The sequence below is a fragment of the Chrysemys picta genome, chromosome 1, assembly GCF_011386835.1.
Source record: "Chrysemys picta bellii isolate R12L10 chromosome 1, ASM1138683v2, whole genome shotgun sequence".
NCBI lineage: Eukaryota > Metazoa > Chordata > Testudines > Emydidae > Chrysemys > Chrysemys picta.
In genome coordinates this window covers 160194823-160222765 of record NC_088791.1, presented here as the reverse complement: position 1 = coordinate 160222765, position 27943 = coordinate 160194823, and the positions used below count along the sequence as shown (strand labels likewise).

Sequence of the window (27943 nt, the reverse complement as noted above, 5' to 3'; positions counted from 1 at the left end):
GCTTATAAAGCACAAATATGCAGACTTTTCAAAATGTAAATACAAAAATCACTGGATGATAGAATGCGTTAAATGTAATACCCGGACTTTTGCAGTTTTCACAAAGTATTACTTGAAAAGTTAATTTGAATTAGAACAGATAATATGAAATGTCACATGAAACAGACTGGAGGACTGCAAACGTACTCATTTAATATAGCGGTCAACGTGATGCGTCAGGATCAGCATTTATCTGGTTTTATGTGGCATCTTTATTTAAAGACAATAAAGAATGATACAGAGGATACTAACCTTGACATAGACTGCAATCATTAGCAAAGACAGAAGCAATGTGAAAGATCCTAAAAAGGTCAGAAGTTTCATCAAGAAATAAAGACTCACTAGAGAAAATTATGCTAAGATACCCGAACAAAAATAAACGGAGATTCTATAGGAGGGAGATACTTCAAAAATAAGGCTGATAAAAGCTATGAGTGACAGTGAATAGAAAACTAGATATGATCCTATAGTGTGATAGTCAGGGTAGGAAGATGCAGACACATCATCCTAGTTCATGGAGGCAACTGTCTGTGTCAATAACAATGCAGAACCAAGACCCCCCCCCCCCATTTACAGTCACTAATAAATTCCAGGATCCCGTTGAAAAAAAAAAAAAGAAAAACTGTGGTAATAGGAGGATGCTTATTTCCTCTCTCTTCCTTGTCAAACCTGCTATGTCTATGCAGGTGTGGAGGAAGCAATTTTGGGGAGGCGGGGTGAGTAACAAGATCATGGAGCTGAAAGGGAGCTATTGTGGTGAGCAAATAACAAGTATTTAATTCATGAGAAAATATACCCATCATATTCATTCTGGGCTAAGGAAAGAGTGCACTGGAAATTAAGGGCTCAATCTTGACCCCAGGAAAGCCAGTTTTGACAAAAACTTTAAAGACAGACTCTCAGATTTTAAGGCCAGAAGGGACCATCATGATCTAGTTTGACCTCGTGCACATTCCAGGCCACAGAGCCTCACCCACCCATTCCTGTAATAGATCCCTAACCTCTGGCTGAGTTACTGAAGTTCTCAAATCATGATTTAAAGACTTCAAGTTACAGAGACTCCACCATTTACACTAGTTTAAACCTGCAAGTGACCTGTGTCCCATGCTGCAGAGGAAGGTGAAAACCCCCCTGGGTCTCTGCCAATCTGACTCAGGGGAAAATTCGTTCCCAACCCCAAATATGGTGATCAGTTAGAATCTGAGCATGAGGGCATGACTCAGACACCTGGGAAAGAATCCTCTGTAGTAACTCAGAGCCCTCCGCTTCCAGTGTCCCATCACCAGCCATTGGAGATATAAAGAGAGCAGGATAATGCCCCAATAGAGAATCCTGTAGAGCTACTCTAAATCACTAAAGGTATTTACTGAAAATTATAATAGCTTGTATCCTGTGGTAATAAGTTGTAGGATTGGACATTTGATTAGAAAAAGTAAATTTAATTTGCCATTTGCTCACTTCTGATAAGAGATGGCTATAATTGATTCATTCTATTACCATGCATCCAATTGCATTATTATTAAAGGCTATATATGAAACATAGATGTTTTATATATTGTATCTGTTTCACTGGCTACTTTCTTTGTGAATGAAAGATGGACTAAAGTAGAAATATAGAAAGATAACCTTACTGCTATTTACTTTTTATAGTCTCTTTCGTTCACATACTTATTCCCTAAAATTCTCTCAATCCTTTTTTCTAGCTATATTCAATATCCCTACACGTTAAAAACAAACAAAAAAAACACCCAAAGCCCCACCTCTCTCAATTTTCTCTCTCCTTTCCCCCTCTAGTTAAACAAACAAACAAAACAAAATACAAGGGCAGCAGTTCCAGCCACTCTGTTCCTCCCCTCCAGTAGAGGGCTGCCTGGACTCCTGTGCTCTCTGGTTTCCCTTTCCTTCCTGTGTGAAGGAATACAGCTCTGAGGCCTAATCTACAGGCCTCAGTGCTTTTGCCAGTATAGTTTATACCAGTTCCCTGAAAGAAATAAGCTCCAGCAACAAAAGCACTTTTTTGCCATTATAACTGTGCCTGCACTAAAGCTTTCGACAGCATAGAAATGTCATAATAAAGTCACACTCCAAGCAACATTACTATACTGGCAAAAGTTTCTAGTGTAGACCTGATCGAAGTTACTCTGCTAACTACTTTGCACATACATGAAGGAGCCCTACCAGTTTTGCATATTCAGCAGAAAGAAAACAAGCTTTCTGTTTCTCTCCAGGCTTATCTACACTACAAAATTAGGTCAACTAAAGTTACGTTGAACTACAGCCACCGAACTGTTAGTGTCCATACTGTCCTCCTTCTGCCGATGGTGCGTGTCCTCACCAGGAGCACTTGCACTGACTAAAGTGGGGCCTTGTAAGACACTGGCCGCCAGAGTGCAGGGTACTGAGCCGCGCGGGCTCACAGCAGAAGCCTGCTTCCTCCCCCCTCCCCCCCACTAGGGCTCATAGCCAGAGCCCCCAGCCCTGGAGTTGACAGCCAGAGCAAAAAGTGAAACAACAACAGCTGTGAAACTGACAAAAAATGTCAATATTACTGCTGGCAGGCCCCCCTGCTGTGAAATTGAGCCCTACGCCAGGCTGACAGCTCGGGCTGTCAGCCCTGGGAAGGGGTGTCCAGCTGCGTGCCCCTCATGGGGCTGACAGCCAACCGACATGTAAGTAATGCAGTGTCTACACGAACACTGCATCGCCCTAACTACGTCGATCTAAGGGCTATACCTCTCACGGAGGTGGAGTTATTAAGTCGATGTAGTGGGCGACTTACATCGACGGGAGCACCACTGCAGTATAGATGACAGTCAGGTCAACATAAGGCAGCTTATGTCGTGTAGACCAGGCCTCTGTGAGGTTATATGTGATATGACAAACACACAAAAAATCTTGTTTTACACAATCAAGATGCTAACTTAGCACAGGGAAGAATGAAGGCCTTGTGTTAAAGGTCAGAACTGAGAGTTAGAAACAGACCTCACTTCTTAACAGCCACATACCTAAAGACATTCTCAAAAAGGAGGTATGTCTACACTGCAGCCGGGAGCGAGCCTCCCAGCTCACCCTAGCAGGGCTCTAGCTAGCACACTAAAAGTAGTGGTGTGGACACTGTAGCTCAGGCAAGCCCACTCGATCCCCATGGCTTGAGAACCTAAGCCTCAGCCTGAGCCGCAACGGCCACACTATTTCTTGCACAGTAGCTTGAGCCCCACTATCATGAGTCCGTCTACACAGGCTGGGAGCTGCAGTGTAGACATACCCTTTGGTGTCCCAGTTTTTAATGGAACTAGAAACCCTGTGGTGTGTTTGAGATGACCAACCACATCCTATCAGTATTATCAAGGTTTAACACAACATATTGGTGGTTAGCGCAAGCACAAAAATTATTGATTTGCTTCAAATAAAAAAAAAAAAGTTTAACCTAGTACAGATCTTTGCTTTCATTCTTCCATTTCAACTGAACAAGACCTTGCAAGTAAAAGGTACCGCATCTAACTCTAGCCAAGTCTTGAATCTTTTCTTGGCCAAATGTAACACCCTTTTAATGTCCCAGACCATTATGCAGAGAATAGAGGGCTTTCACTGACACTTGCAACAATGCATCATTTTTAGTTAGTTCCATTTTCCCTAGTAAATTTTGCAGAGATCATGCTTCCTATCACAATTTCACTCCATGTGAGCCAAGATTTTATAGCTTTCCCCAGATAAGTTTGTGATTTAAATCTCCTTTAGCTACTCATGGTGATCTCTCATTAGCTTACATTCTGTAGATTTACAGTCTCTGCATCCAAAAAGGACTCCCAAAAAAAGATGGACTATACATAATAGTACTCTCAGTGATCTAACAAAAAAATATGCTTCACTGAAAATTACTCACCAAGAATAAATTTCAATGAAAATAAACTCCCAAGATAGGTTTTAGTGCTTAGTCTTTAGTACACAAAAGAAACACAACTACCTCACTTTGGGTGGAAAAAAGGTATGCAGCACATATGAATGGGACCATAACTGTATTAGTTATAACTGCAGCCACAAATGGACAAGTATTTTAGTTCTCCCCAGAGGGATGTAAATTCCAGTGCGCTCTAGTGTGTCACACACTAACTGGCCCATGTGGGCCCTGCTGGAGCACACTAAAAAGTTTCCTAGTGAACATGAATGTAATTCCATTTCAAACAGTACCACATTAATACACACTATGGAACTGGCCGGTTAGTGCATGGCATGCTAGCATGCACTAGAATTCACACCCCTCTGGTGAAGACCAACGAACCATGTAGACAAACCCTTAGAAGTTTGTATAGACCCATTTTCTCAGTTACGTTCACAGCCAAAAGCTTGATAAACTCCCTACTCCTGGCTGACAGATTCAAAGCGCGATTGTCTCTGTATCTTGCATATTATATTGCTACATGTACAAGTGTGAATGCAATATAAAAATACTCTGAAGACCTCAACTGATTAAATGAACCACTGCTTGCAACATGCATTGAGAATATGTCAGAGTCAGAATGGAAACGGATGAGAATCCTATGCCTGAAAATCTTTAAAGCTTTATAGTTTCAGTCCTCTGCCATCTCATTAAAGGCACCTACAAAGGGAGCAGAGGGACAGTACAACTCATTATACAACATGCCCATGGTCCCAACAGCAACCTGAATTTATTTTTATTTCCTACACAGGTCATCAGCTGCAAGACTACTGCAACCCTCACTGATATAACGAACACGATCAATGGAAGAGGAGATATGCACTAAACAAATAAGTTTTAGGTGGTGATCAAATATGAGATCCAATATTGAACATTAAATTTATAAACCAAGGCACCAATTAAGCAATATACATAAGCACCTGGAGTAGTCCTGTTGAAGTCACATGCCTAAGTACCTGCTGGAACAGGGCCGAAAATTGTTACAAGTTATAAATTGACATTAAAATGTAAGTACGTCATATGATTTCTCTTATACAAAAGTTTATTTTAAAATAAAATGTAATTGTATCAAATCAAGCTAATATAGCCAAAGGGGTTTGTAACGTTCATTTTTGCAGTGATTTGACAAGGTGCCAGTTAAAGAAGGAAGGTTGGTTAACCCTGATAAGCTAATTACCTTCGCATTAGTGGGAAGACAATTATATATTTACACTAATGTTTGTATTAAACTACTCCTACAAAAAAAATCTATTTGAAAGTTACTATACAATCAGAGACTAAAAAGCTTGAACGTCATGTTGCTAATTAAGAAAAAATGAAGATGTATGTTGCTCCATAGAAAGTTTGACACTTGGATAAATATTTAATTAGATATTTTTGTTAAAATGAGCACTTATGCTCAACGTATTGCCTTTCCCACTGCCACCTTACCCCATACACACATTCACACTTACATAAATGAAGTAAATGAAACCATTATCGATCTCTGGGAAAATGCATAGAGTAGTATATAGGCAATTTTTAAGTTATCTGGAATGGTGACCGAAGAACACGAAAGTAAGAAATTCCTTCAGATGCATTATTCTGAGTAAATGGTTACACAAACTGAAGACGAATGATGAAAGACATAGTTGAAACATAGGAGCAGTGCAACCTTGAGGCACCACTTCAGGAAGATGAGTGACTTGCTGTGGCAGTCAAGAAAACTGACACATTTGATGGGATGGAGGAGAGTAAAAAAATGGATGATGGTGTGGAGGTAAATAGAGCAGTGACAAAAATCAGGCAGCCATTGTAACTCTAGATATGAGGTAAGAATGGGGACACCTGGGTAGATAGTGAGACTGGTAGCCTGATCATCAAGTGAGATAGAGAATGCATGTGATCACATGGGAAGGTGAAATAGAGGGCACTATTTATATCTTATCTCTTGACTTTCAGTACTCCCTTCTCTCCTGGTTCTCCTCCAGTGCCTCTCATTGCTCCATCAGCATGTTCTTTGAACGGTCCCTCTCATTCCCCCCTCCCCCTTCTTCAGGGATTCCAGACAGCTATGTCCTTGGTCACTTCTCTTCTCCTTCTATACCATCATTTCATGCTCAACATTGCTCAGTCTTTCCCCAGAGTCCCCTCTCCTTTCTTGATCACTGTGGACAACACCACAATCCTGTCTTGTCACTCAGGCCTGTAACCTGGGAGTCATCTTCTACTCAGCTCTCTCTCTAGACCCTCATGTCCAGGAGTGTCTAAATCTTGCAGATCATTTCTGCATAACACCTTTAAGATGAGCCTTTCCTATGCATCCACACAGCTAAAAAACTCTTGTCAAACTCTTATGTCAACATCCTCCTTCCTAGCTTGACAAATACAATCTAGCCCACTCATATCTCATGCTGCTGCAAAGATCATTTTCCTACTCCATCACTTTGACCACATCACCCCTCTTCTTGTATCCATCCATTGGCTCTCCTTTCTCTATTGCATCAAACAAACTGCTTGTCTTTGCTCTCAAAGCCCTCCACAGCTTAACATCTCTCAATCACTATGAAGATGTTGATTCCTGCCTCTGATTAGCTGGTGATACTAACCTTCGACATCCACTTGTCGAAACAATTATTCTCCTTCAGAGCCATCCTTAAAAAAAAAAAAATTTTTTTTGGTGAGGCCTACAAAAAATATATTGAGAATGGTTCGACTGCTGGTGTTCTGAGACCGCTATCTATCATGCTGACTCACCAATACTGTCACATTGTTTCTTTGCGCTCCCCTGTCTCTGCATTCATTGTCTCGTCTTTTACTCAGATTGTGAGCCCTTTTAGGTAAGGGCTCTCTTTGTTCTGTTTGTCCTGATCCATGAATAGGGATCCTACACACTACAGCAGGAATGGGCAAACTACAGCCCGCAGGCTGAATTCGGCCTGCCAGCCATTTTAAGCTGGCCTTGAGCACCCACTGAGAAGCGGGGTCTGGGGCTTGCCCCGCTCCAGCACTCCAGCTGGGTAGCAGGATCAGTGGCCGCTCCATGCAGCTTACCCCCTCCTACACCCCAATCCCAATTTTGTGCACATTTGTGGCCCACCATACAATTTTTATTCCCAGATGTGGCCCTCGGGCCCTTGAGCACTGCATTCACATATTTATGGAAAGGATGAACTAGTGGATTTTTTGCTAGTGCTTGTAAATTTTCTAGATAATTTTGCAAGGCTGATGTAAAGAAAATTATCTGCATGTGCACCATAAACTATGTCAGGGTCTTAAAAGAATTATTTTTCCTTGTGTGTTCATTTCTTGGGTTTTGCTATACCTCTAAGAGATATTTGGCCAAATTCTTACCTCAAATGCACAAGTGTAACAAACCAGGACCTCTCCTCCCCAGTCTTAGGTGTTTCACAACAAAACTGATATACTGAACACTGGGGCAAAAAGCCACTTCTGTCTCTTGTGCTGTCGAAGAATTATTCTGAGTGGTTATGCTACTGTAATTTGCACTTTGAAATATTTACACTTCCTTCCCTAATCTTGCCTCCTTTCCACTGTCGGACAACTCTACATAGCAGCAGCACATTTCAATACGTAAAGATTTCCCAAAGGATGAATAGTTTGCATATTCTGAGTGAGCAGCAATGGTTTTAAGTGTCTGTCTTGTTTAAATTACATGAATATCATAGATACATGGTGTGGAGTTGGGAGAAGAGAATGCATAATCTTTACTCACAATTAACCAAAACTTTCTGTCCTAAAAAGGGGTCAATTGAGTCAGAGTAGCCGCAATTTCAAATTTCCAGAGCACAGTGAAGTGAATGCTAGCTAACTTTGTAGACTAGCTAGTTTTAGAGAAAGGTTAACTGGCCCTTTTTTATTCCAGCCACTGCCCACTTCAGTATGTTTTGGGCTTTGAAGAACCCAGAGGGCCCCTTAACTCCTCCAATTTTCCAAACCTCCATTTAACCAAATGTTTTGAATGTGTTCATCTACCAATCCCTGACACAAAGGTATTTGGATATACTGAGCTGGGCAGCATTAGGTTTGTTTTTCAGTACTACAATGTGCCTTATACTGTATATTATGCACTAATAGCTCTTTTAAGTCTGTGCCAAAACATATAGTTCACAAAGTGAAGGTGAAAAGGATATTCAAGCTGTGGCTCTAAGAACAGAATATTGCCTCTCTTTTAAACAGAAGCTCTTCTGAGTGATATATAACACCAGAAATTAACAACAACAAAACAACCACACATGAAACATTTGAAAATGGAACCCAAACTGTCACATTTGAGGTTTAAGAAGCACTTAGTTGAGACCTTGGGCAAAGGAGGGTCAAACAAATAAGTAAGAACAGAATTTGCCCCATAATGTGTTAGTTCGGGGGAGGGATAGCTCAGTGGTTTGAACATTTGGCCTGCTAAACCCAGGGTTGTGAGTTCAGTCCTTGAGGGGGCCACTTAGGGATCTGGGGCAAAATCAGTACTTGGTCCTGCTAGTGAAGGCAGGGGGCTGGACTCAATGACCTTTCAAGGTCCCTTCCAGTTCGAGGAGATGGAGATCTCCATTATAAAAAAAAAAAAAAAAAAACCACACTTGCACCTTTTAGTATTTTCTTTTCAAACTGGTTGTAAATGGTTGACAAGCAGAGGTTTAATAATAGAAATGCTGAAGCTACCTTGGCCATGTGGTTCTTCTGACAAACTGTATGAAAAGAAGTTCAGTCAATTACCATCCAGAAGAGACATCAAGGGTATGAATGAAGGCGTGACTGCTGGTAGGCAAATGCACACTCTCTGTAATCTAGCTGGCATGGGAAATGGTGATTGTGAGCTAGCTGCCCCTGTACAAGCCTGCCAAGGACTGTACATACTCTGGGTACATACTCAGTTGGCTGGTCCATGCCACAATGTTGTCACTGTTATTGTTACTCATGCTAGTTGGAATAAAGGCAGTGCAGGTATCCCCACCCAATCCGCAATCACACCTTCATTTGTGGTGCCAACATAACTTCAGACTGGGATTTTCAAGAGAGCTCAGCACTGGCTTAGCTTTCCACTTACTTTAACAGGAGCAGAATTAGGCCACTGTCAAGTACTTTTGAAAAATCCAACCCAAAAATTCTGTATTTTTAATTTGGGATATATTTTACCCCTGAAACTCATGCAGATAACCTCCTATGTAATCTTTTTGCCTTATACTTAGGTCTCTGGAAAAGTTATTCATATTTTGAACTTGCCTTTGAACATCATTCACTGAAGTGCCACCCAACAAGATATGCTATTGAAAAAAACCCTAGGAAACCACGTCCGACTTTTAAACACTCAAAGAAAGCCATCTTTCCTTATTTTGTTTAAATGTGCCTGGTTACAAAAGAAAACAGAAAAGCATTCATGACACTGGAGTATACACAACATAAATTTTTTGTAGTTTCCAAGTTCCTCGATTTTGCTTAATCATTTAATCCCCTACATTTGCCTCCGTTGTATTTTAAGATTACAAAAGAATGGATACAGACTATGGCATTGCACATTTGTTAAATTTCACTAGTTAATTAGGAATATTTCATCTTCTATTCTCCTACCATAAAAGAAAATGTCGAGGATTAGGTTTAATCCATATTTTACAAGTTAAACTACAGTACATAGGTAGCTTGAAAAAAAAGTCTATTTTACGATTTCTCAGTTGCCAACTCCTGCAATTTTATCGCAACTCTTGCAATATTTGGTGTATTTTTCTTAACACACCAGCTCCTGAGTCAAGTGATGAGGTAAAAATTTCAGCTTTCATTTAAAAAACAAAAACGTTTTGTCCTTCTTATGATTGTGGTTGAAAATGTGATTCAAGTGTACCCTAAATACTCAAAAAAATCAAATAAAAAGAACCTGAAATTCTTTTTAAGGGCTCATGATTTTGGGGGACTCAACTCATTTTTAAATACTTGTGGTTGGTAATACTGTGTTTTGAAGTTAGTTAACAAGCTTGGTGGAATAATATGGACAAGCCCTAATGGCAGCAGCAGAGAGCACACAGACTACTCATTAGGACCCAATGCAACTAAAATTATCTGCATTGTCAGATAGTCTGCCTCCAATGGCAACTATCAGAGACAGGTACATCCGATGCAGAAGCAGCACACTTAGTCCTTTGTGATTTGCATGGCTTGAAAGGTTGCAAGCATTTTTAGCGGCACTGGGGCCTGAAGAGTTCTCTGTATGCTGTCTCTCACTCTATACCAGGAATGTTCCATTCTGTATTCTAACAAGTTTGATGAAATGAGAAGCCTGATTATTTTTTTAATCATCAGGTACTGCTGTTTGCAATTTAGATTTTCAAATATACTCAGGAGATGCTTATGGCTCTTGAGGAAATCTCCATCCTCACCCCAGCTTCATGGTTTTGAGTTTCTGATCTGCCAGAGAGAAAAACAAACGAGCTCTCCCTCACCCCCCGCATCAATCTATGAACAACCACTGACAGGAAACGGGATTGGCTCTGGGACTGGCCTCCGAATAACAGGGCTACAAATATGCTACTGTTACATTCAGAAATAGATAGACATAGCCTATCTGTGAAGTATTTCTGCTCATTTAATTTCCTTCTCCCTTCAAACATCATCCAGCCGCCAGTCTTCCCTGAGCAGAGGCGAGTAAATGAACTCAGACATCTCAGAATCTGCCATGTTGCTAGGACACTGGGAAACTCATTTAGGGATAGCACTGTTGAAGGGTTAGAGTGTTTCATTGGGAACTGGAAGACATGGGTCCTAGTCCTATTTCTACAAGTGATGTGCATCTTTGGACAAATCGATTAACCTCCTTGTGCCTCACAATGTTCCCCTCTATAAAGTAGATGATGCCTACCTCACCGAGGGTGGAGGAGGATTAGTGTGTGTGTGTGTGTAAGTATTATGGAGTTTTTTTCATTTTATCTGGTGTTTATCCAGAGTTAAGCATCTCCAAAAATTTTATATAATTAGAAAATCTGATGTTTGCAATGCAGTTGTCTTGATTCTTCTAGTGTCCATTTAAAAATTTTCCAATTAATAGAATACCACAAAAACAGAAGGCAATCTACCCATGCTAGGTCTCATTCGATGAATCCCTGACATCCCTCAATGTCTGTAAGAAAAGTTGGGTTGTGTGGTATGTCCTGAAGGTTAATAAATGCAGATTCTGGCAGAGCAAGGAGGGAACAGAATTCTAGAGAACAGGAACCCTCATGGAGAAAATGCTACCCCCTTGCATCTAACACAAAGAACGTCCATCTTGAGCATCTCTGCTGTTCAAACTGGCAGTGTCTCACAGGATGAGAGGCAACCATTCAGGTGACCAGCCCCAAACTATTTAGGGCTCTATACGATAAAATAAACACCTTAAATTTCACTCAAAGCCATCAACAGCCCACATAGCAACAGGAGTATTGGTGTTATCTGCTCTTTTGTAACGTACTGCTCAATAACCAGGTGACCACTTTCTGCACAAACTTTACCTTGTATGTGGTCTTAATGTGCAGTCCCATACAAAGCATATTACAAAAGTATAGTCTCAACAGCTAAATGTACACATCATGGTAGCAAGAATCACTTCTAACCAGACAGATTGAAAAACAAGCCTTTTTGGTTACACTTAAAGTATCTAATAAAACAAGATTGTGAAGCTGAGATGCAAATGATGGATGCTCTTCATCTACCAGGGGTGCAGATATCACCCTTGATAGCTCTCCTGGATACTTCCCCCAACAAACCAACCAACCAACACTTCAGTCCTGACTGAATTAAGACTCTGCCAGATCATCCATTTCATGAAGAAAAAAAAAAAAGTCACTGTGGGTCATTTTTTCCACTGCAACAGCCTGGTCTGATATAATGGAAACAGGGAGCTGTGTGTCATCAGCATACTACTATGCCGCACCCCATGCTTACTTACTCTAGCAACCTCCTGTACACCAACAGGAAGGATGACAAGAGAACCCCTGCAGTACTCCGTGTGACAACACCCTTAGGACAGAAGAACAATTGCTCAGAAATCACCTTTGGAAACTTCCAGAGAAGGATGTGCGCTGCTCAAAAAAGCCCTCCAATAGTCCCATGAGCTGTACAGCAAGAAAACTCCAGAGAATCACAAACTCCCCCCCACTGAAAAGGGTGCAGTGGCCAAAATGCAGCATTTCATGGAGACTACAGATGGAAAACTTCCTTCCACAATCCTCTCTGTGGCTGCACGGGACTCTCTAGGACTCACAGGACTGTCGGGGGGAGGAGCGATCATGATATGGAGACCATTTTCTTTTCGAGTAGTTACACATTATTTAGGATATGTAAAAATGCGTGATTGATTCACTATTTTACTCTTCTCAAAAGAGTTTTTAAAGTTTGTTCTCCCTACCTTAAGTGGACTAAAAATTTAAATAATCATAGGATTCAGAGCTGAGAAGCACTGAAGGGAACATAGAGGGATCTCACGTCTAAAATCATCTGTATAACACTGACATTTTTACTTTGTTACCTAAACTTCAATCCTGCATACACAGAAGCTCCAATTAAGTCAAACCAGCTCTACATGGCATGGAAGCTGCCAGTACAGAGTACTGTACACTGTGACTGGGGGCTAGATGTCTATAGGAAAGCAAGTACTGTCATTTCCTGTCATTCAAGGTTTCCAGAGTGAGTGAAGTTAAGATAAATCAGCTGGCAGTTATCCTAAAGAAAATAATGGCCTCTGTAACAGGGGCCATTATGAGAACTTGATAAATAATTCCTATTGAATCTTTAAGCACTTGCAAGAAGAAAAAGAAAAAGAAAAAGAAAAAGAAAAAGAAAAAAAGAGGCAACCAATGTAACATTAGTGTTAGATAACCTACATATCCATAATGGAAGAATGTATTTCTGCTAATTTAATGCTCAAATAATAAACTGATGCATATTCTTTGCTTAGATAACAATGTATATTTAAACTGTAAAAACAGTACCTGCAGAATAAACTTTATATTCCTGAAAATTCCTTCTATTATTTGTGCAATAAAACTATGGTTTGGAATGTGGCTAGATAGTACAAACTGGTACTGTCATGAGTCAATATTATGATAGCCACTGTATCACCCCAGACAAAGTCTAAGATTAAAAACAATTATGCAATAGTTTGAGAACTGAATGTTTCTGTCAAATGGAAAAAACCTCAATAGTGCACACAAATTTGAGAGATTATTCCCTTTGTATGATTTGCAAGCTATCACCTGGGAGTAGCAAATGTTTTTCATTCTCTCTTCCAGCCTGCCTGTTCTTTTGTCTTCACTAACAAAGTGGGACAATGTTAGCAGGGATTGAATGAAGTCTCCAGTTTAGTAATGGGGAACCAAGTTGCATAATATTGTATTCAGATTCACTTGAACTTTAGCAGTGGATAAGCTGTTTTATCTTATCATATGCGTGCATCAGTTACTCAACTTAAAAGCTGGCATTCAGTACCAAGACTGAGGAATCCAAGGATTTAAACTAAGTTGCTCATATGCGATCCACCTCATGGATTCAATTGTAAAAAAAGCTGGCCTAGTCAGTGCGTTTTCTCCAATTATAAAATGACAGACTGTACGCCCATAGGTAAAGTCCATTAAGATTATCTCTAGTCTCAAACCAATTAGAATTTACCAATAGAAAATTCTGTCTTCATTTGGAATAAGTGATATAGAACCCAGACAGGGGAAGAAAAAAAAAAAAAAAAAAAAAAAGTGCTGTTTCTGGCTCCCTTGAAAGTCTGCAAAAAGCTTTCTGACACTGCAAGGCATTTTGTTCATTGGCAATAATGTAAAAAAAAAAAAAAAAAAAAAAAAAAAAAAGTCATACAAAAACAGACAATCCTGCCTGCACAAATCAACCAAAACCAAATGCTGGGGTGGGAGGGCAACCCACCATCCACCTGACGAAACCCAACCCCAGAGTGCTTCTAGCCAACTATCCAACATTTTGATCTTGATTTTGGATCCTCATATCAGAATGAGACATGTTCTCTAAACAAACAAAAGAAAATCCCAAATGTTTTTACTAATAAAAATTGTTACCTAACCATTAGCTTTTACTAGGCTGAACTGCACCATCCAGCCTTTTTCATTTCTCAGAATCTTAAGCTTCATGCAGTCCTGGAGACTTAGACTTCCACCTGCCCTGCAGGATGAATTCTAACACTGTGTTCCTGGAAAATAATAAAATCACTTGTTGCCTGTGGGATGGATGGAATTTTAAGGCTCCACACCCACATATTTCCAGCTTTATAATCCTAAAGTCTTGGAAGCAATGGTACTTTGCACTTCCCCATCCTTATCTATGCATATTAAAATTAAACTAAAACCATCTAATCCTTACCAAACAAAGCATTCCAAGCACCGAAAGGAATAAGTATTTAATATAACCATATCATATAAATGAAAAATGATTTAACTCCAGTTGTCTATAGGCTACAGGAAGTTATTATATTTTAAAAATACAGTTACTTCCCTTTTTGTTCAATTGAAAGCAAATTTAAAAAAAAACAGCAAATTATTATTGACTAACTGGAAAAGACACTTGGCCAGCATTTACTGATATCATGCTATTGTTAGAACACAGAGAAATATTGAGTTCACTAGTGAATTTACTCCAAGTACACAATTTAATAAGACACCCTGAATTAAAAGAAAATTTTATTAAAGAGGGGTGATCCCTAACGACTCTCCATAATTAGCCGAAAGATACTATGGTAATGGACACTATAAAAATCTCTTACACAGAAGAAGTTCTTCTTAGCGCCTATATTTGGATTTTCAGGGTAATTACCTGTTTCTTGTATTTAATACAACTTTCTAGAATACATATCTATTTCCAAATTAAACAGGCAGATCTTACTAGTATGCAAAACAAAGTCAAATTTTGCCTAATCACCTCTTAAACAGAATTGGGATTCTCAATGGCATATCTATTTTAATTTCCCTTTGTAATCTAAAAGTAGTAACTGCAAAATTGTTATTTAAAGTTAAAACTTTGCTTGATAAAGCAATATAATAAACAAAAAAATATTTCTAACCTCTTCTTGGCCCAACAAAAAATCCTGTGTAATCACTCACATGTTATCTTTAACCACCAATACTCTTTGTATCTTACTTCTTGCAATACCCTGCACCTGGTATTCCATTTCCATTCTAGTGTAGAGGTAACCACCCCTTCTTCAATAAAATCCCTCCTTAAAACTCCTTTCAGCCATAAAGCCCACTCAGGCAGATCTAATTCAGTAAAAAGGGCCACCTCCTACCCATCAAGAAAAAGTCATACTCTTTTACTCTAAGACAGAACCATTCTCTGCGTCTCTCAGAGCACTGGGTCTGTGTCTCAGTTTAGACTGCACTGGTAAACTCCTTGACATGGAGATTATCTTCTTCCTCTGTGTCTTGTACAGCACCAGACACACTGTTGATGCCTACCAATACTGCTGGCCGTCCAAAGCAGTATCTTGAAGCATGAAATGCTCCCATAAAACTTTTCACTCTTAAAAAAAAATTTGGATGCTTAATGTAATTTTCACATGGAAACCAGAGATCTGATGCAGAAGTACAAACACACAAATAATGCAGTTTTTAACAATAAAGTAGTGGAACTCCCGCTATTGAATTAATTGGAAAAAATATCATGTTTAAAAATCATGCTGTTGTCGGAATCACTGTATATATGTTTTATGAAACTTTCCAATTAAGATTTTCAGGGCCTGATTATTAGAGGTATGAGCACCCATAGCTTCTGCTGAGACTAATGGAAGCAGCAGGTATTCAGAGCCCTGATACACTCTAGAATTCCTGTGATAATTCTTTAAAGACCTGATTCAGGAAAAGTTCTGTATTTAGGAAAGAGTCCATATTCAGGAAAGTTTTCTAGTCACTGGGACCTAAATACATGTTCAAGTGCTTTTCATAGTAAGAGCCAAACTTAAGTAACATCCTTATTTAGCTAGAAAAACTACAAATGGAATTAAAACAATGTATTTTACAAGCCTCATTTGTAGTTAGTAAGGGCTGTCCTTGTGCAAAAATATTTACTGTATTAGTATGAACTGAAAAGTTAACATGAATATATAGATTGTTTCAGCAATCCTTAGAAGTAACTGACTATTTAGTGAAATGAAGTAATCAAAATACATGTTTTTGCTTGTTATCATGACAGCAGCTTACTATTCCTTTAGCTAAGTCTACTGAAGACATTTCAAATACTTTTAAACCAAACATTACAGAACTGTTCTAAACTGTGATAACCTCCCAATCACACCCTGCAGCTCCACCAGTCTCTTCACCGATTTATCACTTCCTTTACAAAAGAGGCATGTTTCTTATCTGTGAAGGAAATACCAGCTGAACAGATGTGGGGCTTGTTTTAATAAATAGATACTGATGTGCTGTTCTGGAGACTTATATGTATGATAAGAAAAGCAACGTAATCTCAAACTAGGCAGACATTCCTCAAAAAAGACACACAACACATCAGAGTACTAGATTAACCTCCAACCAAGGTAGAGTTGAGTGGGGATTAAGCCACCCTCAGTGAAACTAACATTCATTTTTATCTGGTTGTTGCTATGTGTGCTAATAGTACGAATATATATTCAGGATAGCCAGTTTACTACAATCCCTTGTCTCAGAGAAGCATCAAACTCATTTGCAAGTTTACACTATACATTTCAGAAAGGTTTTATCATTACAATACATATTTTTAAAATACAAGTAGTATGACAAGTTAGAATATTTAAAAGGTTAGTGCCTCTGAAAAAAAAAAATCAGGCTTTAAGTGCCCAATAATTCACCTGGAGTCAATAGGAGGCAAGGTGCTCGCTCAGCTCCTTGGGGGAGGGGGTGAGGCAGAGAAGAATAGGGCGAAATCAGGCCTTAGTCAAATCTCTAGTAGTTCTAATCACAATCTACAGTATTTGCTATTTTTGAAAAAGCTTTCACTTGATTATGGTTACATACAAGCATTTTTGTTGTTTGAGTCAAAGAGGTGAGGACACTTGGCAACTTACTTGTGATGCTCAGTTTTCTCACAGGATTGGGCTCGTGTTTTACATATACACTACAACTTGTTAAAAACAGTCCTATCACCACAATAAATACCCCCTGTGTTAACCCTGATGAAGATTCTGGAGCAGGGCTGAACAGTTTCAAAACAATATGTTTCTAGAAACAATGTTGGTACCTTTCAAATCCCATTAAAGACAGGAGCTAACCATATAATAAAATGGCTGCAATAGGATTTATAAAACTATAAAAGATGCAAGATCCCACATACACAAAAAAGGCTATATATGTTAAGGAATCCAGTCACAACATTTTAGCTCCTGACACAATTAACACTATTCAGTTTGGTAATGTTGATGGGACTTAAGTGCCATTTAACTGCGTGCCTGGATTGTGCGCTAGTATGATTGGTGAGCAACACTTTTCAGTGCTGTCTACACTACAAGAACAAGCTCTATTTTAACCATGTTGGGTACTTCTGTTCTATGTTGTAATCAGATCTGGCAACATGGTCACTTCTTGCAGCATCTAACACAGGTGAGCTGCAAAAACAGTTCAACCCATATTAAGACAGTGTTTTTGAAAATGTTTCATCTTCATGATAAAATGGAAAGGAAATAAATTACTCTTGAAACACTGTCGCCTATGTAAGGCACTAAATAGTTCATTGTTTTTCCTTTCATATACATCATCATGTTCAAGTGTTCAGAGGTTTCTCCCAAATTTTAGGATGAGATAAGCCAATCAATACTCAATGCAAACCACAGACAGCTTATATTGTTTATCCCGGTATTACTGTGGACCAAGTTTAAATATGAGGGAAGACTTTCGGGCAAAAGGAATATGGAGGTGTTAAAAAATAAAAGCTGCTATTCTTTGGGGGTGGGGAAGGGGGGGAAATGATATACCCTGGAAGTAGCCGAGATGTGTCAAGAAAATATTTGCTATTAATATGGATATAATGTAGTTTTTCCTCCAATAGAACAAAAGCAAAGGTTGGGTTTGGAACACCATATACACCGGAAAGAGGTACTTTGTTTTCCCGTCAGTCACAAAGTTTATAGATTTGCTCTGATTACATGAGTGAGTTCTATTGTCATCTCCTATCTTGTCAAACAAAAATCCTCAAAAGGAGAATCCCCAAAGTTACTGCCAAACTCTTCTAAAAAGGGCCTCCCAAGCTTTTCATCAAGAGATTTTCTAGCTTGCTCTTCTTGTCATCCCAAAGCATAAAAGTAATTATGGAGTTTTTAAACCAGGAAAAGTTTCCAAATTTAATGAGTGAGTGACTGCTAATTTTTAAATGAGCTAGTTAGATATGCCTGTATTCAGAAAAAAAAATTCACCTCCTTCCCCCACACACAGTGCATAAAACTGAATCCCTATGCCACTGGGAGTTTGTGACTTCAGTCCTAAAATCTGAAGTTCATACTGGCCTAGTAAAAGAAAGGGGAAAGACACGGTAGCAGAATAAGATCAGAAATGAATTTTGGAATAACCATTCGAGCAGAAACTCAGACAATGTAATAATATCAAACACATTTTGTTAATAGACCATAATTTCTACAGAATCCAGCCTCAAACAAACAACATTATCATCTGCCAGAAAAAAAGAAAGGACTGTGAAGACTGAAGTAAACTCAAAATTATTATGGGACCTCCTTCACTTTTAAAACAAAAACAATATTTTCATTTAAATTACCATACAAAAATGCCATTTCATATTAGAAAACTTACTCTAATAAACATCAGGTAGACTGGACCAAGCAGAAATATTAATTTAAATAATGAGTGTTTGGTAAGAAGAAAGCAGTCTGTCCCATAACACAGTTTATTCGATAAAGAATGAAGTAAGTTTAAATATTCATGGAAAGTTAGAAAACCTTATGTGGTGTTTATAATCTTACACATGTGCGTATTTACAGTAATGCATGTGCCAACTTGATTTGGGAGCTTCCAAGAGTCAGATTACTTTGATGGTGCTGTACACAATAACTGGACTGTGCAGGGTAATTTATTGTTGGGAATATTAAAACACCACAAAGTGGTTGAGGATAACAAATAGAAAATCCAAAATGCTAGCAACAATGGCAAAACAATTTTACAGCTATAAAAGCTTTTTAAAAAGTGTTCAAAGTTATTGTTTTAAAAATAAACTAGAAATTAAGTAGATTTAGTAGGTTTTTTTCCTCCGTGTTTCAAACCTGAAAGAAGGGGAGCTAAGCTTTTTCTTACCAATTTTGATCCCATCTCCCCCCAGCCATAAACCCACATGTATCTGCTTGTGTTTCAAACCAAGATAACGTGAACTGGGGGGGGGGGGGAGAAGGCAGAAAAGCACAGCAAACTAGAGGAGTGGATAACAACGTTAACCTGTTTAGATAGCACTTGGTCATGTTCCATCCAGCATTACCCACGTCAGTATAACTCTGCAGGTACAGTATCTGCAGGTTAATTGATGCTATGAGACAAAAGAAGAGGGAATAAGAATAGCATAAAGTATTATTAGGGCAATTAAAAAAAATTCTTGATGATGGCATGATGTACTTTTTCTTAAAAAAAAAAAGAGACCATTCAGAATTAAGAGTTTTCCACAATATGATAAGAGGCACCTCAGTGTTAGGGACAAAACACCTGCCTCTGTCCCTTTCAGAGAGTTTTACCCTACTCTCCAATAAAGCACAAGAGACAAGGTGAGCATCACTCTCAATCGTGCCTGGAAAGTCCCTCTACGTCACAGAATAACTGGTTTCCCAGTAAGCTTTATACCATTACTAGTTTAAGACTGGAAATCATTAAACACTGTGTTTAATCATTTGCTAAGGCAGAAAACTGCAATATACTTCAATGTTTTGTTTTTGAAGAATAGCTTGCTACCCATTTAAAAACAGAACTTCTACTGAGATTATACATTGCTGCCTCTGTTTAGCTACTTGTTTCATCTTAGGAAATTCACAGTAGACAAATATGAAAATTATGCAAGAGAAATAATATTCTATTGAAGTGTATTATTCTTGTCTTCCATTTCCTGTATGAAGCATTAGGCGTAAATAGGTAACTGGAGAGGAAACCGAAGTGTAGAGCCTAGTGCTGAAAACACAGTGACTCCACGGCAACGCTTCCCTAACCTCTTGACTGCTGTAAATGCAAGCACACAAAGGAAAGGCTGTTTCTTAAAGCAATACAAAATGTCACCACAGGCTGACGCTCTTTCTACAAGAATAATGAGACACTCTCTACCTTGAATGCAGAACACACACTTGACAGCTATTCCTTGAACTTCAGTTTTCATGTTTAATATTGACAAAAAGAGTATAAACACCTCCCAGCCAAGACAGTTAAGGAGAACGTTAATGTTTCCCCAAGTGTTCCTACTTCCCTAATGCCTAAAAAAGCTCACATGAAACTGATTTGTCATCTCAATCTAATCAAACACCTGTTAAAAACTAGCCAGGAGGAATACCGGACTTTGCACTGACTAGCGTGGCAATCCCTCAACCTCATTCACACAGCCGGGCCCGATCAAAGTAGTAAGCTGCTATGGAAGTTTAGATCAGGACTCTGACACTGGACTACTCCCCTGGGTTTCGATCACGCCTTTGAAAAGGAGATGCAAAGAACAGACCGCATACAATGTATCCCCATGTATAATCGCGTCCCTTGTTTCCCTATTTCAAGCCGGCAATATTTAAAGAGAAGCCACCCAAAGGCAACAGTGGGTTATTCGCTGGTGGCATATTTGTTGATGTTAATATTACTAATCACTGGCATTCGTTCAGAGTTGCATATTCTGCTACTAATACAACACTTGGGGGATGCATTTATTAGTCAGCATCGAAAATAAGGTGTCTCACACACAGCGTGGGGAAAACTTGAGATGAATTTCAACGGCAGAACCACTCCCTAAGAGGAACTCTGACTTCGGTACTAGCGCGGGGGAAAAGCCGAGATCGACCGCAGCAATCCAGCCGTTTGTGTACAAAAAGAGGAAACTGACCCAGTGACACGTTATTTTTAAGGGGCGAGCTACCGCTGTTGGAAAGTTTAAGGCTGTCGCTGAGACAGACGTGAGATGAAAACTGAAAGCGTAACTAGCTTTTGTTTTGCATTCTTCCCCCATCCGATTGCATTTCTCACTTTTAGGAAGACGTAATGGTCTGGAGAGAAGGGCACCAACCTCCTCCCCCCAAGAAACCGGCTCGTCACAGTTTACTCATCTCCTTATAACTGCAGGTGAGGTCACCTCCTCCCGCTTGCTCTGGCGTAACCAGAAAAGCAACTTTGCAAGGGAGCTGGAAGCGCACCCCAATTACCGCGTCCCTTCTCCCCAGGAGTCTTTTAATCCGGCTAAATCTGGTGGAGGGGTCGCTCTGGAGGGAAGCGGTGAGTGGCACAGACAGAAAGCAGCAGTCTGTGTTGGTTTTCACAGTACAACCAACCAGACAATACTCCCAACATTAGAGAAGCCGGGGGAAGTGGGGCTCGATCTTTGTAATCGCTTTCCTTCCTTGGGCACACAAATGCGACTGTCACCGCGATGGGGCAGATTTAATGCTCGCAGCTAAAGAGACCCGACGTGACAAGAGCCAGGGACGGCGAGGGAGGTTTCGGTCACACGTATAGGGGTGGGAAGGGGGGGGGGGGAGAAGAGAGAGAAGAAACAGTCTTTTACAGGCATTTCGTAAAGACGGGACAACACCCACCCACCCCCAACAGTCACCGAAAAACACCAGCGATCGCGCCCCAAGGCAAGAGAGGGGGGACACACCGACACCGTCACCACCCCCCTTTCCCTACGCCATAAGAAGGAAGCACCCCACCCCAAAGGGGGGGAGGGTGCCAGGGAAAGAGGCAGCGGGACAGAGCCACCCGCAGAGGCGGGGGCGGCTCACACACACGCTGCTGCTCCGTAAAGTTCCGCGCGATCAGGGCAGCGCTGCACCCGGGGAGAGGCGGGCAGGTGACAGCCGCCTGCCGACCAGCCCCAGCGCACCCTCCCTCCCCTGCGCGCCGCGCTCACCTGGCCGCAGGCAGAGGGCAGCGAGCAGCAGCAGGCAGAGCAGCGGGCGGTGGGTGCAGGAGGCGGCTGCCGGGGTCTCCATCATCCCGCCTGGGCGCGGGGCTCTGCACCTCCCGGGACGGCGGCGGGTTCTCCTCTCGGCTCCTGGCTTCCCCGCGCGGGCGGCTCGGTAACTTTCCAGGCAGGCAGCAGCAGCGGCGGCTCCGGGTCTGGCGCGCGACGGCTTTCGCGAGCAGCTCAGCACAGGAGCAGGTGGCTGCTCCCCTCTGGCAGCCTAGCGGCGCTCCAGGACTGAGAGCGGAGGGAGGGGGCGGGCCCGGAAAAGACACGCCCCCCTCGTTTGCTCAGCCCCCTTCCCCCCGCACGCTGCGGCGGGGGCTCTCAGTTAGAGCACGGGAACGGCGCGTGTCAGGAGCCGGGGAGGGGGCTCCTTTAGAACCTGCGCCCGGCAGGGGTTCGTTCTGCGGGGGTTTTAGAACCCGAGCCCAGGAGGGACGCGTGCTGCGGGAGGGGGGAATCCCGTAGAACCCGATAGGGGGTGGGAGCTGTGTATTAGAATGCAGATCCAAAATAGGCCTCTGCTATCGAACCTTACACCAAGTAGCTGTCTAAACATGGACTCCCAAAGCTTAGACCCCGAAACTAATTAAAATCGTAGATTTAAAAAAAAAAAAAAAAAAAAGGGGTGGGGGAGAAAATGACAGGTACCTAAAACCCCCTTAGTGGCTACTTCACAATACCAGTGGCAGACCTATTCTAGCGAGCATCTTGCAAATGATAATAGTTACTTATAGCTTCCCTTTGTGTCAGTTTGTTTATAAGCAAAACATTTCATGTAAATACTTTTCAGAGTAAATAAACAATTCCCAGATGATGAATTGCTTGTTCTGTCAACCACCTGCTTTCAAACCATAATAGGTCAATGCTAACCCTCTCCCCCCCCCCAAACAAAATTAAAGCAATGCAAAAAAGTATGCAAAATCACTCAACATAATGTAGGGGTGACTGTGCAAGGGACTGCATACATTTTCATTGCATAAAGTGGCAAAGAAAGTATCCCATCAATTCTGGGAAGTCAGCTGACCTGAAACTAAAGTTAAAAATAGACTCCTGTTCAAAGTTATGAAATGCAAGAAGAGTGATTTCTGCTATGTCCTTTTTACTGGACTAAGCAAGCAGTGGTGCTGTTTCACAATGGGAAACATAAGAGGCCTAAAATAATCATTGCAGGTCTCATGACTAATAATAAATATGATCATCCTGAAGACTACATCATAGTCCAAAACAAGCCTTTTTGAGTCCTTCAAAATAAAAGTATGCATAATTCACACCATGTGCTTACTTGAATGGGACTTTCCCATCGTGAAATATAAACCAGCAATAGTCATATATCTCTTTTCACCATGAGGCAGGGCCGCCCAGAGGATTCCGGGGGGCTGGGGCAAAGCGGTGGAGCTGCGGCACTTGTACTCACCCGGCGGCGGTCCGGGTCTTCGGTGGCATTTCGGCGGCGGGGAGCCCTTCAGTCGCTCCGTGTCTTCGGCAGCACTGAAGGACCCCCCGCCGCCAAAATGCCGAAGACCCGGACTGTGGCCAGGGCTCGCGGGACATTTCGGCAGCGGGGGGCCCTTCAGTTGCTCCACGTCTTCGGCAGCACTGAAGGACCCCCTGTCGCCGAAGACCCGGATTGCCGCTGGGCTAGGGCTCACGGGGCCCCTGTGGGGCCCGGGACCTGGGGCAAATTGCGTCACTTGTCCCCCCCCTCCCCCCCCCCCCCCCCCGGGCAGCTCTGCCATGAGGAAGTGAACAGCAAAAATTTAACTCCACAAAAACTCCCACAACCAATATACACGAACTCATCCAATTTATTCTATAAATGCTTTCAGTATCCACAGAACAATTTTCACAGTGACAAAATAAGGTAGAAATTTTTTAAAATATAGTTACCACATACAGAGACTTCTGGAATTTCAAGTAGGATAAAATTGATGCCTCATTTTTTCTTTTAGTACTGTACTTTTCCAATTAAATAAAATTAGTATTTCTAAACTTCATAATTCTGTATCTCTTGTATTGTCTTCAAATCAAACCATCTTTTTCTTCTTTCAGATGGTGCAATCAGTTTTAAACATATTTTATTTTCTGTTTACTGCTAATCAGAGCCCTCGGATCTTTTTTCCAAACACTTTCCCCAGCAATCCACCTGAATGCGTCACTAAGCCCATTCCAGAAGTGCACAGAATTCAAGACAATGGGTCCTATCCTGCTCTTATTGAAGTCAATGGGTATTTTCTACTGACACCAATAGCAGGATTGGACCCCATTACTGAGGAAAATAAAAGATTCAAAAGGACCATTTTCTCCCACATTTACAGGTATTGAAAAATACTTGGTGAAAAGTATATTACTGCAGAACCTAGAGGCTCCAATCAGATGCTTCTTGTGCCAGGCACTGTAGAAACTCACAGTAAAAAGACAGTCCCTGCCACTAGAGCATATATTCTTGTTAAAATCCCTTCACTTCTAATGGTATTAGGAATGTGTGTTGCTTTGGTGATACCTCCAGCTCCATTACAGCATTGAGGGCCTGATCCTTCATCCTTTATATATGTGAGCAATCACGTTGAAGCTAGTAAGACTTTGTGCGAGAGAAAGTTGCAAGATCAGGCCCTAGAATTGGTCTGAAATGCTAATAAACCCAGAAGTGGAGGTTTATAGACTCCAGTCCAGGAATTCACTTAAGCATATGCCTAACTTTAAGCACATGAGTAGCCACACTGAAATCAATTTGTGTAAGTGATTTGCTGGATGAGGGCCTTATTTCCTAAACAGCTTCCTGTTAAAGCATGTGATCAATTATATACCTCAATTACATCAAATTAGTGAACAATGGACATTTTTGGAGGGCGTAGAGTAATCTCCTGTAACTAATCATTTCAAACTGCAGGATGCTGAGACACCCTAGATTGTGAAAAGAAATGTATAACCAGGGATTTTGGTCAAACCGCAGAAACACGGGTTGAGGAACTTTACATCTTGTCCTTGAGGTATTCTGTAGCTATTTTATTCTGAAGTCTATGCAACTTGTGTCAAAAATACTCAGGATATGAAAATCATAACCATAAGTGATTACATTAAGGGCCCAAAATTTAATACAGAAGCATGCTTTGTTCTGGATTTCCCTCACTATCTGGCCATTTCTCTTCAAAGGTCATTGTGTGTTTTCAACTTTCATTTGAAGGAAGTTGTTATAGGTTTGAGTAAATAGAAAATGACTCAAAGTGGGATTGCTCAAATGTTTTATACCTTAAATGAAACTTAAATGTGATTAAATGTTGTCAAGATTATGCTTAGAAATATCTTTATTTGCTATGATATTCCAAATATCCTTGATTTTGTGGTTAATAATGAATTCCTATATTGAATACAGGGGTGGCCCATAATAGACTTGTGAAAAAATAAGTTGTATACTTCAGTTGTTCCTACTGAAGTTAGTGGAAGGAGAATTGAGTCCTTGATCTAGTGAAAAAATAGCAAACTGTATGTTTTAAAGTTCTCAAATAAAATCTGTGCAAAACCAGTCTAATTACTAGTATGAATTTTTTCTGCTGTGAGAAATTGTTTTATATAAAACAAACAGAGAAAATTCTTTGATAGATATTTAATCTGATCAAATAATGCAGTTATGTGACTAAATGGATTAATATGAAATTCATTAATGATGAATTATGCATCATAACAAATAGTTTGTTAATCTGAAATATCACTTTCAATATACAACAAATGAATAAAATACTGATTTTTGACAAGCACATTTCTAGTAACAATAATAGAGAATATTTTTGGGTAGAGCACCACCCAACACTATTAATCCATTAAATTCTAATCAAGTCCATTGTCTATACTGTTTTAGTGGGAATAAACGTTATGACTTTATAATAATTGTAATGTCAGTGAAACAGTGCATGTCATTATGGTTCAGTATTCCAAAAGGTGGTGTGCAGAATATGTCTTCCATTGCTAACACTGTAAGTAGATTATAGGGCAAATATTTAATATAATGTTCAGCACTGTAGAACATTGGTGATATGTTTATTTTTCACTATGCATTGAGTAATCATGTTGAATTTTACTTTTACAAATTAAGGATTTAATTGTTTCTAGATGCCTTTTTTCTATATATATACTTCAGCTATCTTATCTACCTATAGTTATGGCAAAGGTGATAATTCAGGAGGTTCATGACATATTATCATAAGTACTCAGTATGAAATTCTCCATAGCAAGGGTTAAACATAAATGGGATCCATGATGGCTGGTTACAGCAGCTGCACTCACAAGGCCATTAGGGGGATTGTGTAAGGTTAAGCACTTTCTTTTGTCTGGATAAGGACTAGGGGGCAGATTTTAAAAGGTATTGGAAGTTAGCCACCTAGGCTGTCTTGAAAATCCCACTAAGCACCTATCTGAATCTTTAGGTGCCTATATACCTTTAAAAAAATTGGCCTTAGGAGCCTGACCCAAAGCACACTGTAATCAATGGAAGTCTTTCCATTCACTTCAATGGGTTTTGGATCAAACCCAGGCAGAAAGGAGCCAGCTGCACTGAACACTGAGTATACAGTCAGATTCATCTGAGATTGCTTTGCACTGAATAGCAGCTGCACAAAGGGGGAGTTAATGCCTAGGTCTGTCTGAATTAGTCCATTAGATATAGGAATACAGGTTGTGTGTGACCAAGGGAGAGTGACTGTGGTTAAAGGATATCTCAGGTGAAAAGTACTGGACACAAGCAGGAGAGAGATGAACAGACAACCTGCTAAAAGTGGAGACTGGGCCAAGTGTGAGAGAGAATGGAACGGTTTCTTGGCAACAGGACTGACTCAGTGGTGTCTTAGCTGGGGTTTCTGCAAGTGCCTGAACTTTTGGCTACCCCTGTTCAAAGTAAATAGGACACTTACATACATTTGGCAAATCATTAAATCACACTAGAAAATACTATGAGTCTCTGTTACCAATTTCTTCTCCAATGAAGAAAGTGACCCACTAAAAAGCCTCAGCAGAAGAATGATGGTATTTATACTAAACTCATTGCTATCTGAGCTCCTAAAACAAATTTATTTTCTTGTCACTCATATCCAACACACCCGTTTTTGATGAGTTAAATGAAGGACCTATGCTTTACAACTGTCTCATGAAAATGACATGACATTTGCACTATATTCAAAATATACAGAATGCCTCCAGCTGAGAGTAAGTTTACACAAAGTATAAGAGGGAGGAAGCATGATATCCAAAGATAAATTGTGAGCATTGACTAAAAGAGTTTGCAACTTACCTCAGAAAAGGAAGATACAAGAATATGAGTACATACTGTAATAGAAAATAACCCAATGGGGCCCACTGTAGATAAGCATCTTAACAAAGAAGTATGAAAAAAGCAAAGTGCCAAGCCTAGCAAACTCTTCTTTTAGTCTCTGCTGGCAATTTACCTGTCTTGTTAGCCATCTGTCAATTGTTTGTCAAATCTCAAATGTAATTTCCCTAAATTTCTTTAAAGCAATTGCCAAAGAGGTAAAACATAAGCAGATTTTCCAGAGCTGGTAATGTTGTCTAAATGAAGGAATTGGCTATATATTGCTTTCCCAGATCAAAGGTTATTGGGATACAAAGGATGGGATACGTGGTGTAATAATGTTCATAGAATATCAGGGTTGAAAGGGACCTCATCTAGTCCAACCCCCTGCTCAAAGCAGGATCAATCCCCAGACAGATTTTTGCTCCAGATCCCTAAGTGGTCCTCTCAAGGATTGAACCCACAATCCTAGGTTTAGTAGGCTAATGCTCAAACCACTGAGCTATCCCTCCCCCATCCCTAAAACCATTGTGATTTTATGTCTAAATAATATCTTTTTTCTACTCAATCAATCTGACCTTGTT

General features: G+C 40.3%; 1 protein-coding gene across 16 annotated transcripts in view; it reads right to left on the bottom strand.

Moving 5' to 3' along the window:
* Positions 1 to 22302, bottom strand: part of ALCAM (activated leukocyte cell adhesion molecule) — a 157797-nt gene extending 135495 nt beyond the window's left edge. For 10 of the 16 annotated variants that reach the window (XR_010594069.1, XR_010594071.1, XM_065574137.1 and 7 more), the window contains exon 1: positions 22004 to 22295. Coding sequence is in view for 10 of the 16 variants with exons in the window: in XM_065574137.1 (XP_065430209.1) it covers positions 22004 to 22088 (85 nt within the window). In the remaining 6 variants the exon portion in view is untranslated. Of the gene's footprint in view, positions 1 to 6564; positions 6606 to 19356; positions 19440 to 20223; positions 20291 to 22003 lie in introns of those variants that run through there. The other 6 variants (XM_065574181.1, XM_065574219.1, XR_010594074.1 and 3 more) reach the window with 5 other exon arrangements.
* Positions 22303 to 27943: the final 5641 nt, after the last annotated feature.